The following is a 17323-nucleotide window of genomic DNA, read 5'->3' as shown; positions in this document are numbered from 1 at the left end:
GCAAGGTTTAACAAGTATTTTTAAAAATGAAACACAAGAAAGCTTGCTTCACTTCCCAGAGAAAGATTTCTCCTTTACGTTATTTTAAAAGGGAGACGAGGACCTGGTTCACTAGATTCTGCGCGCTTGGGAGCCGTGCAGCCGGCGTTGGCCAGCCTTGCCGCCGCACGCACAGGGACGCGGCCCTTCTCCCAACGGTTCTAAAAGGCAACACGCAAGTACAAACATCAGGTTCTCTTTATTTGTAACGGGTAAAAAGTGAAGTTCAGTCACTTAACAGAGGATAAAGAAACAAGTGCGGCTCCATCGGGAACAGGACAGCGTGTGCCTCCGCGGCCCTGCCTTCCGGTCTGTCTCTGTGGTTGGTCCCGGTCAACTGGTGCAGTTTTCCCCAAGAAACTTCCTTTTCAGTGGGAAGAGCATCTTCAGCGCAAGGAATGTGGGTCAGATTCCAGTTCCAGTAGCACATACTTTATCCACTTCCAGGTACGTACCCAGCCTATCTTGCTCCAACCGTTCACTGCCTTCCTACTGACACCATTTGTTACAACCCACACACACACACACGCTGCATTTACAGTCGAGAAGAACTTGTACGTGGCACAACCAACACAGCTGTCAGCGCACGGAAGTCACACAATCCTCACTGTGCTGAAATGCTGTCTCCTGCCTTGGGGAAATAATTATATGTTAATTTAAACATACACAGAGAACATTACTTAGACAAACGTTAAGGCCTGAGGCTCATCTGGTGAGACAAATTGCTTCGTACTTCCTAGCACGATAAAATACATCTTTGGAAACTGAGAAGAACCAAAGAAGATTTAAAACAAAAACACAATCACATATAGTAATCATATAACAGAATGATGTGTTGAAATCCCCGTCAAAATAGATTTTCAGTGGCTTTTCATTTCAAACAGGCCAAGACAAAACCCTAAAAGGTGTATTTTATACACATGGCTCTTTGTCCTCCTAAGAGTCTTCTCATTTAAAGCTTACAAATAACATTTAGAAAAAGAAATATTACAAGAGGATTACCTGTCTCAGTCAATTTATCATGAGAGGTTATCAACAACTGCTTTTTTCTTTTTGAGGAAGATTAGCCCTGAGCTAACTGCTGCCAATCCTCCTCTTTTTGCTGAGGAAGACTGGCCCTGAGCTAACATCTGTGCCCATCTTCCTCTACTGTATATGTGGGACGCCTACCACAGCACGCTTTGCCAAGTGGTGCCACGTCTGCACCCGGGATCGGAACCAGCAAACCCTGGGCCGGTGAAGCGGAACATGGGCACTTAACCGCTGCGCCACCGGGCCGCCCCCAGCAACTGCTGTTAATGCTCAAATGTCAAGAAGGTGGAAGGCAGAAGGACGTTCTGCGATTAAACATATGGCACTAAATTTCCTTAAGTGGAAATCATGGATTTCCCTCGTACCCTAGTTTTGTAAAATTATCCCTTTAAAAACTCAAGGAACTAGTCAAGTATTGGCTATTTTCCTGCTTCTCTTCCCCCTCTTTCCTCATATTTTCACCAGCTTTCTGCTTAGTGTTGAGACAGCATCTGCCCTGACCTGCTGCGTAAGTGTCCCTCGGCCACCTCAGAAAGGCTGGACAGTCACAGATCCTTCAGTGTCAGAGATGGCTCCGTGGACACCTCAGCCGCAGTGGGGAGCGCCAGCAGGGAGGGGGTGCCGAGAAATCTCCGATGTGACCTGCTCAGAGGCCAGAGAACAGCCACCAGGACAGGAAGAAACCTGCTCAGCTCCACCGACGGTCTTCGGGCCATTCAAACACGGAGCTGCCTTGTTTTTAACTCCATTCATCGTTTCTAGAGTTCACTGAGAGCTCAGAAACAAGAGAATACCTACCTGAACTGCAGCTTTTTTACCACGTGTAACTCCTTACAGCAATTTCCTACTAGAAAAAGGTGCTTTTAGAAGTGGATTTTGTCTTTTGCTCTTCTTTACTCCACTTTCCTTTCTATAAATGATACTTCATTTCTATAAATAAACAGGAAGTTAAACTAAACCAGCTAAAACAGAAATGGTAGATTTAAATTCTGACTTGAACACTTTGGTGAGATCATACTCTCGCTCACATTGGGGCCCCCCTACGGCAGGGGGGCAGCCCGTGTGGCCTTCTTCAGAGGACTGTGCACACACATGGCCGCCACACGGCCGTCGGGCAAGCCCACGGCTGCCTCAGCCCCTGCTGCAGAACCGTATCCACGACCTCACTGGTGTGACCACACTGGCCCCCCCCACCCGACTTCATACACTCATCTTTGAAAAGAAGCATGAGCCATTGTTTTAGAGAATTAAGTTTTTTAAAAAAGGTTCTGTAAAAGAGAAAGTCATATTTATGAATAAAATTTCCTTTGTGTTCCTTCTTGCAAACCATCACTCAATGAATTCTGCAGCATTTTTTTCTTCTTTGAAAGTAACTCGTGCACTAAACTTTTTTTATCTTCTTGGGGTGACTTTCTTTTCTCCACAAAAATCTGGTTAAGGACGTTGTATCAATTTACTCTTAGTTCCTTCCTGTTCGCTGAGTTTGAAATGGGTGTAAGCAAGGATGCCGAATAACGTGCACAACATGCCGAGACCCTGATTGACGGACAGCGGGTCCTTAAACAGGACGTATCCTCCAAACAGAGTGAGGCAGAACTTGAAGTGGCCGAACATGTTATAGCTGAGGCTCCGATAAGGACGGAAAGGATGACAAGCGGGATGTTACGTTCACACTCACACACATGCACACACGCGTGTGAAGCACAGGCTTCCTGTGGCGGGAGGGACTGCACGGACTGCACAGCAGCCCCAGCTACAGCACACGGGCACGGAGGGAAGCGCCGGGGCAACCCTCGCCTCCTCACGCAGGTTTTCAATCAGCGACAGGAGACTGCCCCGGCTACCCCTGCTGACCTTCAACGAGGAGAAGAGGCTACAAGGTCAGGCTGGGAAAGGAATTCAGAACAAGGGACAGAGGAGGTACGAGGGACAGCAGTTGACGATGAAGCTTGATGGTGCCATTCCTAACAAGCGCCCCTCAGCTGAGGGGTGAGGTGTGCAAGGCGCCGGAGAGCCGACTCAGCCCGTACGTCAGGTTTAGGGGGAACAGGGCAAGGGGAGGGAGTGACACTGAGCATGAGCGACACACGGGGCGCTGTGCCGGGCACACACGTGATGCCATTTGGCTGCAGGTCCGCGTGTACCCTCCCTGCAGTCCCACCCTTCCCACTCCACAACTGTGCAGGCCCGAGGGCTGTAGGGACCTGGGATCCAGAGCCCGCAGGCGGCAGGGCTGGAGTGCAGACACAGGCAGGGCTGTGTAACTCCAAAGTCCACGTCCAGGGTAGTGCACGGCCAGGAACTCGCTGCTGTGCACGGGGCCTCCAAATCCCTGTTCCTTTAAGGCACTCAACACACACACACCGTTCCTTTAAAAATGATTTCCTTACACACTGTACACGTGTTTTTTCTACATAAATTAGTACTTTGTTATTTTTCAGATGTTTGATGTGTACCCGTCTACTCTTCCAAAGAATGACACTAGAAACAGCGACTGCTCTGTGCCTCGGTGTTCTCGTCTATATAAACTGGGGACAGAGGACAGCTGCCCACAGGGTTACTGTGAGGATTAACTAGGTGGATACACGCTAAGCCTCCAGCACACAGCCAGCACGATGTGTGTCAGCTGCAGTGACAGTCACCAGGAACAGGATTTCTGCATAATAAACCTCTGCCAGGTGCTTGACACCTGCTCTCTCAAACCCTCCCAACAGCCCAGCATCGCAGCCCTTCTTTCCCCCACGTCGTAAGGGACGAGGGTGAGGCTGAGAGCTCCACAGCTGGCTCGGGCCCACGGCGGGCAGAGCTGGGCACGCACTCCCTGTCTGACCTCACGCCCTGGCCCTTTCCTCTGTCCTGGGCCCAACTAAGCACCTGAAGTCCCCTCTGGGCAGGGGAGCGTGGCCATGTCACAGGGACCTGTCCTGACAGAGGGGACTTCCTAAGGGAGGGAGGCCCTTCCAAGGGGGTTGACTCCGGCCATCACAGAACAGCTCCACCTTCAGTCACGAGCATCCCCGAGCACACAGCTCTGACGCTTCAGCGTCTCTCCTAAGGAGCTCACGATCCGTTAAAGATATTACTAGAGGAAAGGCAAATTTAAAGCAATTCTGCAGGGGCCGGCCCCTGGCCTAGTGGTTAAGTTTGGCACACTCTGCTTCAGCAGCCTCATTTTGGCTCCCGGCCGCGGACCTGCAGCAGTCGTCCGTCAGTGGCCACACTGTGGTGGCGGCTCACATACAAAACAGAGGGAGATGGTTCTTCCTCTAGGAAGAGCTAACAGATGTCAGCTCAGGGAGAATCTCCCTCAAGCAAAAAAAAAAAAAAAAAGGAAAATTGGCACAGATGTTACCCAGGGCAAACCTGCTCAAAAAAAGAGACAAAAAACCTTCAGTGCATCCTTTTGTAAATTTAAAAAAAGGAACAGTCCACACTGGATATTCCCAATTCCTCTAATTCTCCAGTCTGCCTTGGTCAAGCTTCCCCTCAACTCACTGAAAGCTCTGTCAGAACCACCGGTACCCTCCCCCTTCCTACCTCTCCATCGGTCTCCCGTCGTCCTCACGCTTGCCGGTCAGTGGCACCGGACAAGGGGACCCCTCCGCCTCAGTGGTGGGTGGACTCTCCCTCCGCCCACCTGCTCGCTCCTCCTCTGCCGGCTCCTCTCATCTCCCTGGACTCTCCACCCTGAAGTGACCCCGGACTCACTGCCTGGGCGTCTTTTCTTTTTCCCCTTGTTGGCTTGCTCACCTCAGCCAGCCTCACTGCTGCAAACCACGTCCACACACTACTGACCCTGGACTCTCTCCAGTGAGACCTCGACCCTGAGCTCTCAGACCTGTTTACCCAAAACTGAGCACCTGCTCTTCCTCCTCAACCTGACTCCCTCAGGCTGTGCTGTCCCGGGTGACGGCACCTCCATCCTCCCAGGTACTCAGGCCGAACCCCGGGAGTCAAGCTTGTTTCCTCTCTTCTTCTCCACAGCCAGTTCGTCGCAAAACCTGGTGGCTCTGCTTGAAAACGTGCCCCAAATCCAATCGCCTCCCACTGCATCCAGCTACTACCCGGTGCACGCCAGCGTCACCTGTGAACTGGATCTGCAGTGGCCTCCCGGAGGTCCCCTTCTCCCTTTGCCTCTTCTAGCCCAGTGGTTCTCGGCCAGGGGCAACTGTGCCACCTGCGCAAGGCCTGGACACACATCTGGTTGTGCCAACTGGGGAAGGAGGGCTACTGGTATCTAGCGGGTAGGGGCCGGGGATGCTGCCAAACCTCCTCCCGTGGACAGGACAGGGCTCTGCCACAAAGAACTGTCTGGCCCAACAGGTCAACAGCACTGGGGCTGGGAAAGCCTGCATTAGTCTATTCTCCACAGCGGCCCAGAGTGATCCTCTGAGAACATGAGTAAAACCAGGTCATGTCTCTGCTCAAAACTCCAACAGCTGCCCGTCATCCTTGGAGTAACAGTCCTGACACAGAAGCTCTTCTCAATCTGGTTCTGCCCCCTCGGAGCCCCAGCACACTCCGCCCTGCATGTCCTGCTCCAGCTGCACAGGCCCCCCCTGCCTGAGACTCCCCCAGCTGTCCCCTCTGCCCGGGATCTTCTTCCTCCCGACCTGCACGGGGCAGCCGCACTTCCCCAGCTCTTTACTCCAGTCCCTTCTGCACAGGCCTTCCTGGCTCCCCCCCATAAAACTGCAACCCTGTCCCCGAGATCTCATATCCTCTTCTCCTCGGCACTTAACACTGTCTAACCCTGCATGAGGACACTTGTTATTTTCCTTGTCTACAGTCTGCTTCCCCACCAGAATTTAAGCCTGTCAGAGCAGAGATTTTCGTCCGTTTGGTTCACTATGCATCCCCAGTGCCTGACATATGACAGACATTCAGTATTGACACATTCATGATGTCAGTGAATGGTTTACAGTGGGCGCTCGATCAGCATCTGTTGACTGAACGAGTGCTCTGAATGAGGGCCCAGACGTGGATGCTGTGACGGGGTGCAGGGTGCACGAGTTCCGGGACGGGACCGCGTGGTTCAAATCTGGCCGCCACGCTGTGAGCTGTATGATCTTAGGTGAGTTACTGAACCTCTCTGCGCCTCCACTTCCTTCTCTGCAGCATAAAACAAGGGGGCCTGCCTCACAGAGCTGCTGTGAGAATTAAAGGGCCCAGGACACACGGTGTTTCCAACAATGCTGGTTTTCTAAGAGACTGCTCTTACTGTTGCTATTTATTCATAGTTGGCAAGCACGTGACACCTGAGTGTTCCCCCGTGCATGTCATTCAGCACACTCGGATGCAGCATGACCTCTCATGTGGGGAGATCCATTCTCTGCATGTGCTCAAGAGTGGAGGCAGAGTGAAATTCGGGCAGAAACCGAATGAGAAGCAGAACGTTACAAATGGGCAGTGGAGTTTGATCAGACCTCCAAGGTATGACTTCATTTCTTGATTTAAAGGAAGATTGAGAAAACAGGCACATTCATATCCAAATAAGTGCAAAACCATAAAGTCAGAGGTCAATGGTCTGAAATTATCTTTGGTTACCTGGATTAACCATACCTCTACTTTATTACTACAGATAACTGAAAACTGAGCGAAAAACCAAGCGTCCATCCCTTTATTCACTCAACAAATATTTATGTAACCCCACTACGTGCAAACCACAGAGCTCCATCTTATTATTCTTTTTTTGGTGAAGAAGATTGGCCCTGAGCTAACATCTGTTACCAATCTTTCTCTTTTTGCTTGAGGAAGATTGTCACTGAGCTAACATCTGTGCCAGTCTTCCTCTATTTTGTATGTGGGATGCCACCAGAGCATGGCTTGATCAACAGCGTGTAGGTCCACGCCAGGGATCCGAACCCGCGAACCACAGGCTGCCAAAGTGGAGTATGTGAACTTAACCACTACACCACTGGGCCAGCTCCTCCATGTTAATTTTGATAAGGGAAAAGGTAACCTATTACTTACAAAAATTCAAAAGCATTCAAGATACAGAAAGTTAATATTTCCCCAGTTCATATTTCTTTACATTTGTGCAGACTCTAATGTGAAATGAGGTAGTAAAAGGTTAAAAATGACTCTCCCTACTTAATTCAGGCCATGCAATAGTAAGTGTGAGACTCAGATAAGGAAATGAATGTGACAGTTTTGGAAAATATAAAAGACTATGAATTTTTAAGTTATTAGGAAAAGGATACGTGACTGGTGAGGTGTTCCCAATGATCCAATAAATTGATAAGTTCACCATGAAAGCTATTACTCCAGACAGCAGCACCATAAGCTACAAATAAACCAAAAATATCATTAACGCAAAGCAACTGTAATCACTACCATCGTCAGGTAAAAACACATTTCATTAGGCTTTTCGAAAGACTCAAATATCAAACGTTAAGACAAGATTTAAAAGCGAAAACCAGTTTGGAAGACACCAAGCATTAAGGGTACAGGACAATGAATAATATTCAGAAATGTAATTTCGTCTACAAAATTCAATGGAAAATTCTCCAATAATATCCTATCTCTGAATGTGAATTTCCAGGTTCATTTTTTCTTATCCATCTGAAGAAAAATTATTTTGTAATAATTTATTATAAAAGTGATACATACTCATTATACAAAAATCAGAAAATAAAGATAAGTAAAAAGGATCTAAGGAATTGTTATAATCCCAACCACGCACCACTCTTAGTACCTTGGCACATATCCTTCCAGATGTTTTTCTATTGAATTGCTCACATTTGTTTCTACTTAATCAATAAGCATTCACTGGATATCCAGAACACCAGGCCAGGCCTTGTGAGGAACACAACAGGCTCTTGCCCTTAAAGATCTGAGAAACCACTTGAGGACATAACAAAATTCATGCCAATCATAGCTTACACTTACATAGTGCCAAGAATTATTCTAAATGTTTCCTATATGTTAATTCATTTAATCCTCACAAACAGCCACAAGATAGTAAAATATCATCCCTTTTTACAGACAAGAAAACGGAGCACAGAAAGGGAAAGCAATTTGCTTGAGACACACAGCTAATAAGCAGAAGGGTGAAATTTAAGCCCAGAGGGCAATCTGGTCCTGGAGTCCCTGCTCATAACCCACTGTGCTGTGCCACCTCCTAACCACCTGAGAGACAGGGGGCAACACCACACCTACAGCTCAGGTAATAAAAGAAAAAACATCCTTCACAGGCAAACAGACAATAAGTTCCACGTGATCCTCTAGGCGGGAGACGTCATCTGGGGCTGGGACAGCGAGAAAAGTCTTTGGGTCTCAAATGTACACAGAGATTAAAGAAAGCAGAGAGGGTAGGATGTCCAGCAGCAAAGGCAGCACAGCCAAAGCACGGAGCTGAGGACGAAGGCGCGTGCACGGGACAGCGACCTCGGAGCCGAGGCCCAAGGCGCGTGCACGGGACAGCGACCTCGGAGCCGAGGCCCAAGGCGCGTGCACGGGACAGCGACCCCGGAGCCGAGGCCCAAGGCGCGTGCACGGGACAGCGACCTCGGAGCCAAGGCCCAAGGTGCGTGCACGGGACAGCGAACGCAGCCACCTGGCCGAGGGCGGGCAGAGCAGGCTGTACCACTGCACCCCCCTGGACCACCCACCCCACCGTTTTATTTAAAAAGCAATAAACCACTTTCCATTTCTAAAATAAGAGAATTGAGATCAAATATTAGTTATCATTTGAATTATTAAGAAGTTAAATTCCAAAGAAAACACGTCTCAGGTGAAGATTCTTTCTGTCCCCGGGCTGTCTTACCAGTTTCTAGATGCAGTCAGAGGCCTAGAGGACTGGGATTTGTGTCCTATTAGGTAAAAGACTATTATCTCACTTGTTTTACAACAGTAAGGTCCATTAAATTTTCAGCTAAGAGCAACCTGGTCCTAAAGATTTTAAACCTGTTTCTAGAAAGGTATCAGTGTCATTTTTATTGGGTTCGCAGGATGGTACATCCCCACTTCCTGCAGACCTGGCTCATCATTCACACACGACAGGGTCCACTCAGAGACGGATGCCGTCAGGGACGTTGCCTCCTGCTGCTGTGCTCTCAGCTCCTTTGACTTTTTTTTAACAGTCCTGCTGCTGCTTTCCTCTTTTCAAATCTGTCAAAAGGCCCATCGCAAAAAGCCTCTCCCCTTCTGTTCCAAGTGTCTAAGCTGCGATGGTTTGAAGACCAGATAACCAAGATGACTAGAACTTTTGTAAAATTAAGCGGAAATATCATCTGAGATGGTACAGTGATTTCTTTCTTTCTTTTTTTAAAAGATGTTATGTAGATTAAGGCAGCGTCTGGGTTAACACAGGTTGCTTCCCTTTTTTAAACCACAGAGCAGATTACACTTGAATCCACCCTGTGGAACTGCTACACATGAACAGTTTGGTGCGAGTGACTTGGAGAAAAGGGTGTACGCCAAAGGGTATGAACGCGGACCAGCCGTCAGTCTGCTCACAGGCAGCACCGCGGTGGCAAGGAACACCGACTCTGGACCCAGAGCGCATGGACTCAGACTCTGGCTCCGCTTGTGAGCTGTGGGATCTTGAATCAGGCACTAACTCTGTCTCTCGGTAAATACAGGACTAATGAGAGCATCCACCCAATCCAGCCGTTCTGAGGAATCAGTGAGTTAATGTTTGCAAAGTGCTTGGAATCGAGCCTGGAACAGAGTCAGGGCCATGCACGTTTGATAAATGAACACCAACAGGAAGGACGTGCCTACTGGCTTTGTTCCAAAGGTTAAAGTTACGAGAAGCAGAACTTCTTTCCCTAAATAGGGGGTTACACTTTCTAACTTGAAATGTCCCCAGAGCACACATCCCTTTGATCTGGCAATTTCAATCTTAGGACTCTATTCCACAGGGAAAAAGTGCCAGTTCAGGCAGACGCAGGTACAAGGATGTGTACTGCAACACTGTTCACAGTGGCGAGAACACTGAAAAGAATGATTTTGGTAAATTCTCACAAGAGGGGCTGGCCCCGTGGCCGAGTGGTTAAGTTCACGCGCTCTGCTGCAGGCGGCCCAGTGTTTCGTTGGTTCGAATCCTGGGCGCGGACATGGCACTGCTCATCAAACTACGCTGAGGCAGCATCCCACATGCCACAACTAGAAGGACCCACAACGAAGAATATACAACTATGTACCGGGGGTCTTTGGGGAGAAAAAGGAAAAAAATAAAATCTTTAAAAAAAAAAAAATTATCATGAGATATTAAGTGAGAAAAGTGAGATACAGAAAATCATGCATAATCTGATCCCACTGTTGTAAAGGAAACAAATGTTCAATGTATGTATAAATGCACATGCACACTGTGTATTTATATGGGCAGGTATAGCAGAGAGAAAAGTATGGAAGAACAAACACAAGAATGTTAACGTAACTCACATCGAGGGACAGGGCTGGAGTAATGGGATGTTGACGTGTGGACAGGTAGAGGGCTGGGTAAAAGGAATCCATGATAAAAGCAGCGTATATATGATGTTCCATGTGTATAAAATCACACACATGTGCATGTGTCTACACGTTTATGAAAAAGAGATCCATGAAATGATCGTCAAAATGGCAAAGGTGATTATCTTAGTGTGGCAGGATTCTAGGGCACCTCTAGTTTCTTTATATTTTTAGGTGTATTCAAAATCTATACAATGAGCACGTACTATTTATATTATTAAAACAAAATTAATAAAGCTACATTTTCATTGTAAAAAAATAAAAACAAAATGCCGAAATTATTTGTGGTGATAGCTTGGTGGGGTCAGAACAGTAACCAGGCATCAGAAAACCTGAATTCTAGTCCTGATTTTGCCACGGAAAAATTGTCCAACTCTAGGCAAGTCCCTTAGCCTTTCTGTGCTTCAGTTTCATCATCTGAAAACTAACCCTTACCTTGCCTCCCTTAAAGAGTGATTACGAAGATTACATGTGAGAACGGACCCAAGATAGTGCTCTGAAAACTGAAGAGTGCATCGATAATGGAGGGATTATTATCTTGTTTCTTAGATGCTGAAACAATTAGAACTCACCAAAGCAGAAACTGACCAGGGACCGAATATGCCTCCTTCTCCAAACACCGGCTCAAAGAAGGGCACAGCGACCAGCAGCATGGCAGACGACATGGGAGCCTGGTAGTACAGCAGCTGCATCGAGTTCACCTGCAGTTCGTGCTGCTTGGCTCCCACCCACTGAGAATTAGGACATAAAACAAGTTAGGCAGGAAAAAAAAAAATAGCATCACTTAATAGATGAAAGATGCAACTCTAGCCACAAAGATGGGAACATGGGGCAGGGCTAGGGGAGAAGAAATGCCCAATTAGTCTACAAGATTTCAAAGATCAATAATAGACACGAATGTCCTTTAAGCACCTTGGATGAAAAAGCTTATTCAATGTCGGATAATCTATTTTTCCTCTCAATTATAAAGAAGGAGGAAAACAACCCTGTTCCCTCTTTTTTTTTAAATTTTTTTAAAGATTTTATTTTTTCCTCTTTCTCCCCAAAGCCCCCCGGTACATAGTTGTATATTCTTCGTTGTGGGTCCTTCTAGTTGTGGCATGTGGGACGCCGCCTCAGCGTGGTTTGATGAGCAGTGCCATGTCCGCGCCCAGGATTCGAACCAACGAAACACTGGGCCGCCTGCAGCAGAGCGCGTGAACTTAACCACTCGGCCACGGGGCCAGCCCCCCCTCTTCCCTCTTGATGCTACTAAATGGGGAAAGTCACTGCCTACGGGGGCCCCAAGCATCAGAGATGTTGGGAAATGAGGCAGGAATGGAAACGTAGGTGATAAATAGAAATACAGATGCAGTGTTGGACTTCACTACTTTCTAAAAATGGCCTCCCCAAAGACGACCAGGGGCAGGGCAGGCTAATGAGAGATGGACAAGAATTCCAGTTATTCCAGGTGGCTGCCATGTGTGCGGCTGGAAAGGTGTGTGAGGTCCTTCATTCACTTTGGAAAAGCCAATCAATAGAAGGAATTTTCCTCCTGATGGAGGATTTTCTGTGGGTATCCTCCACCAACATACTTCAATAAATCAGACAGTCACGAATCCTAGAAGAGTGGTTCGTTTAGCAAAGCCAGCACCTCAAAGCCACAAGTCCCATCAGACCCCAAAAATGCTTCACAAATATAACTGAAAAGGCGGCTTTAAAGAAAGCTTGAGGGGCCGGCCCTGTGGCCGAGTGGTTAAGTTCACACACTCTGCTTCGGCGGCCTGGGTTTCACTGGTTCTGATCCTGGGTGCGGACATGGCACTGCTCATCAGGCCATGCTGAGGTGGCATCCAGCATGACACAGCTAGAAGGACCCACAACTAGAATGTGCAACTAGGTACTGGGGGGATTTGGAGAGAAAAAGCAGAAAGGAAAGAAAAAAAAGAGAAGATTGGCAACAGTTGTTAGCTCAGGTGCCAATCTTTAAAAGAAAAGAAAGCTTGATAGGACTGTTCGAATACGATCTGGCACGAACAGCCAGGCCTTTGAGTAACTGTCCTACATAATTCTTTTTCCTGTAGGTCTGGGTATCCTGTTACATAAACTCTAAGTCTACAGACACTCACCAAGACAAAAACAGAAGGGAAGGAAATCTGAAGCCTACTCCTGCCAGCCTCAGCTAAGAGTCTTCTGTGAACAGGAGGGACAAAGGATCTATTCTGTTGCTGTGCGCTGCCTGGGACGCCGCAGTGGACGCAGAGGCTGGACGCACGCCCCTCCCTTCCTGCAGCGCCCCCAGGCAGCTGCGCATCTGCCACAGATGTGCCTGGTGCGGTGGCAACTCTCCAGGCCTCTGCTGTCCCCTCCCGCAGTGCAGCCTGGCTTTTGCCCTGCCCCCTCAATGAAACTGCTCTCCCAAAGGGCACTGGCACGGTCAATGGCCACATCCAGAGGATGCCCCTCGGCCCTCCTGCTGGAGCTCCCTGCAGAACCTCCCATCTCTCCTGGAAGAACCTGACCTCTGCGTTGCACTGTCCCCTCGCTCACTATCTTCAGGTAGATGTCTGCTCTCCCTCTTTTGCCTCCTGACTGATCTCTGTTACTATCTACTGACATCTACGGCTCTCACCTCCTTCCCTGAGCATCCTTTAACTCACCTCTCAACAGCTCACTGGCTGTCTTCACTTAGATAACGAGGAGCTTGCTCAAAATCAAGCTCATTACTTCCTTCCTCAAGTTGGCTCTTCCTGTGTTGCTCCGACAATTAATGATACAACCTCCTCCAAGGATCAGACTCCTGGCTTTCCTCCCATTCAGTCAGGTCTACTAATTCTTGCTCCAAAAGGCCTCTGGAGTCTGTTTTCCCTCATCCACTACCACTGTCCCTGTTCCTGTCTCCCTGAACCATGGAGCGCTCTGCCTGTCTCCCTCTCTTATTCACCCTTCGCTGTCACTGGAGTTGATTTTCTAGAACACAGAGCACGATCGAGTTACCACCCCAGCGACCCTCCTCTCCCCAGCATCAGTGTGGCCTCTGCCGCCGTTCACCCTCAGGCTCATCTTTCCTCAACTAGGGTCCAGCCTCCTCAAGTGAGTCAAGCTCTCCAAAAATGCTCCCCACTTTCACACATCATCGCCAAGACAGCCCTGTGCTCTGCTTCTTTGCTAAGCAAATTCCAGTGGGTCCTTTAATGTAAATTGTTAGCTTTTCCATCAAGTCTCACCTCACCACCCTCCTGCAGAACTGCACCTCCTCCCTGTCTTCCTCAGAGCCGTCCTCAGACCCTGAGCTACACTACTGTGGTCAGCTGTCCACGGGTGTCTCCAACGCTGGACTGCAGCTGCTTTTCATCATGGCATCCTCAGGGCTGACCATGAGGCAGAAGAAAAGTCTGCTGAAGGAATGAACTGAACAATGGTCTTTTTTTTTTTTTTTTTTTTGAGGAAGATTAGCCCTGAGCTAACATCTGCTGCCAATCCTCCTCTTTTTTGCTGAGGAAGACCGGCCCTGAGCTAACATCCATGCCCACCTTCCCCTATATTATATGTGGGACGCCTGCCACAGCATGGCTTGATAAGCTCTGTGTAGGTCTGTACCCAGGATCCAAACCAGTGAACCCAGGGCCACCGAAGCGGAATGTGCAAACTTAACTGCTACGCCACTGGGCTGGCCCCAAGACATCATTCTTTCTATAACTAAAGCTGAGGTCTGATCACCATCTTTTAACTCCTTTTCATGCCCCACCAGTATAAGAAGAAAGGATCTAGAAATTACACCTGCATCCAATGGGAAAACACAACTTTCTTTAAAAGGAATTTTGGGGGAATATGCCTACTCTGTAACAGTACTTTTACCAATTACTGATAATTGAAAACTTCACCCATTTGTTAGTCCACTATCAGTCCTTGGTCAATCTCATTTCAAATATCTACCTGAGGGATAAGAATCCTTTGGTTCTAATCTATAGCAATTTTGAGACTTGTATGAACAAAAATGGTCATATTAGCATGGACAGTGAGTATTCTGAATTGAAATTATGTATAAGGAATACTAGAAATTCTAATGTTCAATAAACAAAATTCTTGCTCTATTTAGTAAATATTTAATCCATACCAGGCAAAAAAGAAAAAGTCCACTAAGCAAAAAAGATAAGTAAGAATGTTCACATACTGTACTTAGTAACAAAATTTAAGCCCCCTGAAGTATGCTCAAATACCATTTTCTTAAAGCACAAAGCTGAGTGTCCTCTGATTACTCTATAGTAAAAGACAGACTTTATTGGAGTCAAGTGACAAGACGGAGTCTGTGCTCCAGCCTTTGCCACCGGCCTCATCTTCTACTTAAGCTGCTTCTCTGCCACTAAAAAACGTATTCAACCCAACAAACTTGCCATCGCAATGTTTCTGAAAGGATCAGTACTAGAAAGGTTAAGACGCTAAGGCTGTATTATTAAACTGCTAACATTCATAACAAGAATGTCTTAGTTTACAACCAGCGGATGTTTGTAGAAAAAGTAAAATTGGTTACACGTTTTGACTGATTCCCCGTGCAGGCACACCCAAAATTTCCATTGCAAGGGTTTTCAGTATAGAGAAAATACTGTTTCACTGTACTCTACACCGAGTTTTTTCCCCACTATATAAGAAAAAACACTTTTTGAGACTTTATGGTAATAAAGTGAATCCATGAAGAAATTTTTAATGAATGCCCGTTACAGGCAAGACACTATGCTAGCACAAGAACCGAAATACCCACTGCCGTAAATATCGACACAGACAAATTATTAGAAGCCAATATAAAAGTTGTAACAGCAGCATATTTTTTGAGGCAAAGATTTATAAATCTGAAATTTTCCTTTCCTCCTCAAATTTCTGGAAGTGTACTCACTCCTTCAGAATAATGTTATAACTAGAGAGTAAGCGACAAATATAAACAATGAACTCGGTCCTCAAGTAAAAAGTCTTACTATTCATTTTGGAAAGATTTCCCAGAAAGTAATACATCACCCCAGACTCAGACTGTTAAGCACAGGTACCGTCCACCTACAAAGAGGTGCGCGGTATCTCACAAGCATCACACACTCAAGTTTCTGTCTCCTTCCTTCTCTTCACCTGAGTCACACAGTGCATGCAATCATGCTTTCTTCCCAACAGTCTACTGGTCTCCTGTCTCTATACCGTATTTTCTAAACCTTGGGATACAGCCTCAAAACGTATGAAATCTGCTAAAAAAGCACATAAAGAAAAAAAAATTACCAACCACTTGATAAAGGGATGTAACTACAACACCAAGAGCAGCAAACACCATTCCAAGGAAATTAAACTTCACATCGTAGTAAGAATTTAGGATTACACCTAAAGTTATAGGAATCTGTAAAGAAAAAGAGGTAAAAAGAAATTAGATTCAAGAGCATTCCTTTCATGAATACAAGGAACCTCTTACAAGGTTAATGATAAAAACATCACTGGGAAACAATGAACCTCTATAAACTTTTTCTACTTGAAAAAACCGTTAATTCTATTTCCTCAAAGTAAAACATAATTCTCTATTTATGTTCACATTTAATTTTATTTAAAATTTTGGGTAAAAGACTGAGTTGGTGGACTGCATTTTGCAAGAAATGAATACCACACGCACGCACAGATGAGTAAAAGGACCCAAACTAGTGGCTAAACAACATATAACATCCACATATAATAACAGCATTAAGACTTTATGAGTGGTTAAGTGCTAAAATGATTTTAGCCCATCTCCTTCTTAAAAACGCCGAAACCTCTGCAGTCTGTCGCTGCAGACATGCTCTGAGACTTATATTTTATGCGAGCCCTTTGAGGTTTATCCCCCACGGTTTCACGCCCTCGGGGGAGGGGGGCTGCTTCCAGCTTGAGTTTGTGCAGATACTCGGATACACCGAATCGCAGGCCTCAGTGCAGCCTCGCTTTCTCACCCATCCCGGCACTTAAGGATTTCCATCAAACAGCGGTCATGAAAGCAGACAGGCACAGCTCCGGGCCCAGAGCCCGCCGGGCGCCCCGCTGCTTTCCTCCACCTCCCGCAACGAGCCCGGGCGCCCCGCTCTCGGATGCCCCGGGCGGGGCTCGCGGTGACGGAGCGCGCGGCGGGTCACACCCCACTTGGCGGCAGACGGTCCGGGCGCCCGGGAGTGAGGCCACTCACCAGCGTGAGCCGGACTCTGGTGGAGAAGGTCTTCCCGTAGCAGAGGGTCTGGATGACGATGATGGCCGGCGTGGTCATGGCCTTGGCCAGCTGGTAGGTGCCGATGGTGTTGTTCTGCAGGGAGAGGTTGGTGAAGACCACGAAGCCGCAGAAGCTGAGCGCCAGGAGCACGAGCCGCGAGGGCGGCAGGCTCTTGGGGGCAAAGACGTCGAGCTTGTGGCAGACGTAGAGGCCGAGCCAGGTGACCACGAAGTGCACGAGGGTCAGGCTCATGTTGGGGAAGCCGTGGTGCACGTAGATCCACTTGTTGAGGAACACGATGCAGATGGACACCAGCAGGTTGAGCAGCAGCCCGGCGGCGATGCGCCCGTGGCCGCGCACCCGGTCGGCCAACGACGCCATGGCCGCGCCGCCGGCGCTCAGCCTCCGCGAGGCGCGCCCGGCCCGGCCCCCGCCCTCCGCCGCCGCGCTCCCGCCGCCGCCCGCCTCTCGGTCCGCCCGGGGAGCGGGAGCCGCCGCCGCGCGCACATGCTCCGCCGCCGCCCCTCGCCTGGGCGACGCGGCGGCACGTCGCGCGCCCCGCCCCTCTGCGGCGGCCACGTGACTCGGGGCGCTCGCGCTTCCGCCCCGAGCTGG

The 17323-nt window shown here is 48.2% G+C and overlaps 1 protein-coding gene across 2 annotated transcripts; it reads right to left on the bottom strand.

Annotated features, from left to right (window-relative positions):
- Positions 1-219: 219 nt before the first annotated feature.
- Positions 220-17251, bottom strand: SLC35E3 (solute carrier family 35 member E3). 2 transcript variants are annotated; one of them, XM_070622019.1, is made up of 5 exons: positions 16688-17251; positions 15770-15880; positions 11100-11258; positions 7275-7357; positions 220-2692 (listed from the first exon to the last, which is right to left on the bottom strand). In XM_070622019.1, exons 1-5 carry the CDS (start codon positions 17087-17089, stop codon positions 2506-2508), a joined length of 942 nt encoding a protein of 313 aa, XP_070478120.1. In that variant the 5' UTR covers positions 17090-17251; the 3' UTR covers positions 220-2505. The 2 variants fall into 2 exon arrangements, with proteins under 2 accessions (XP_070478120.1, XP_070478121.1); XM_070622020.1 differs by having other exon boundaries at positions 220-2484; positions 16688-17245.
- Between the last annotated feature and the right edge of the window lie 72 nt (positions 17252-17323).

This window comes from Equus przewalskii, chromosome 5 (assembly GCF_037783145.1).
Source record: "Equus przewalskii isolate Varuska chromosome 5, EquPr2, whole genome shotgun sequence".
In the NCBI taxonomy this organism is placed as follows: domain Eukaryota; kingdom Metazoa; phylum Chordata; class Mammalia; order Perissodactyla; family Equidae; genus Equus; species Equus przewalskii.
The sequence above is the reverse complement of the archived record's forward strand: the minus strand, read 5'-3'. Positions and strand labels throughout refer to the sequence as shown.

What these genes read in the sequence shown, in the direction of transcription:
- SLC35E3 (XM_070622019.1), bottom strand. Translation starts at nt 17,089, where the DNA reads ATGGCGTCGTTGGCCGACCGGGTGCGCGGCCACGGGCGCATCGCCGCC. An exon ending in TTACATCCCTTTATCAAGTG is followed by an intron (nt 11,259 to 15,769) that starts GTTGGTAATTTT and finishes CCTAATTCTCAG; the next exon opens with TGGGTGGGAGCCAAGCAGCA. An exon ending in CCTGGTCAGTTTCTGCTTTG is followed by an intron (nt 7,358 to 11,099) that starts GTGAGTTCTAAT and finishes GTTTATTTGTAG; the next exon opens with CTTATGGTGCTGCTGTCTGG.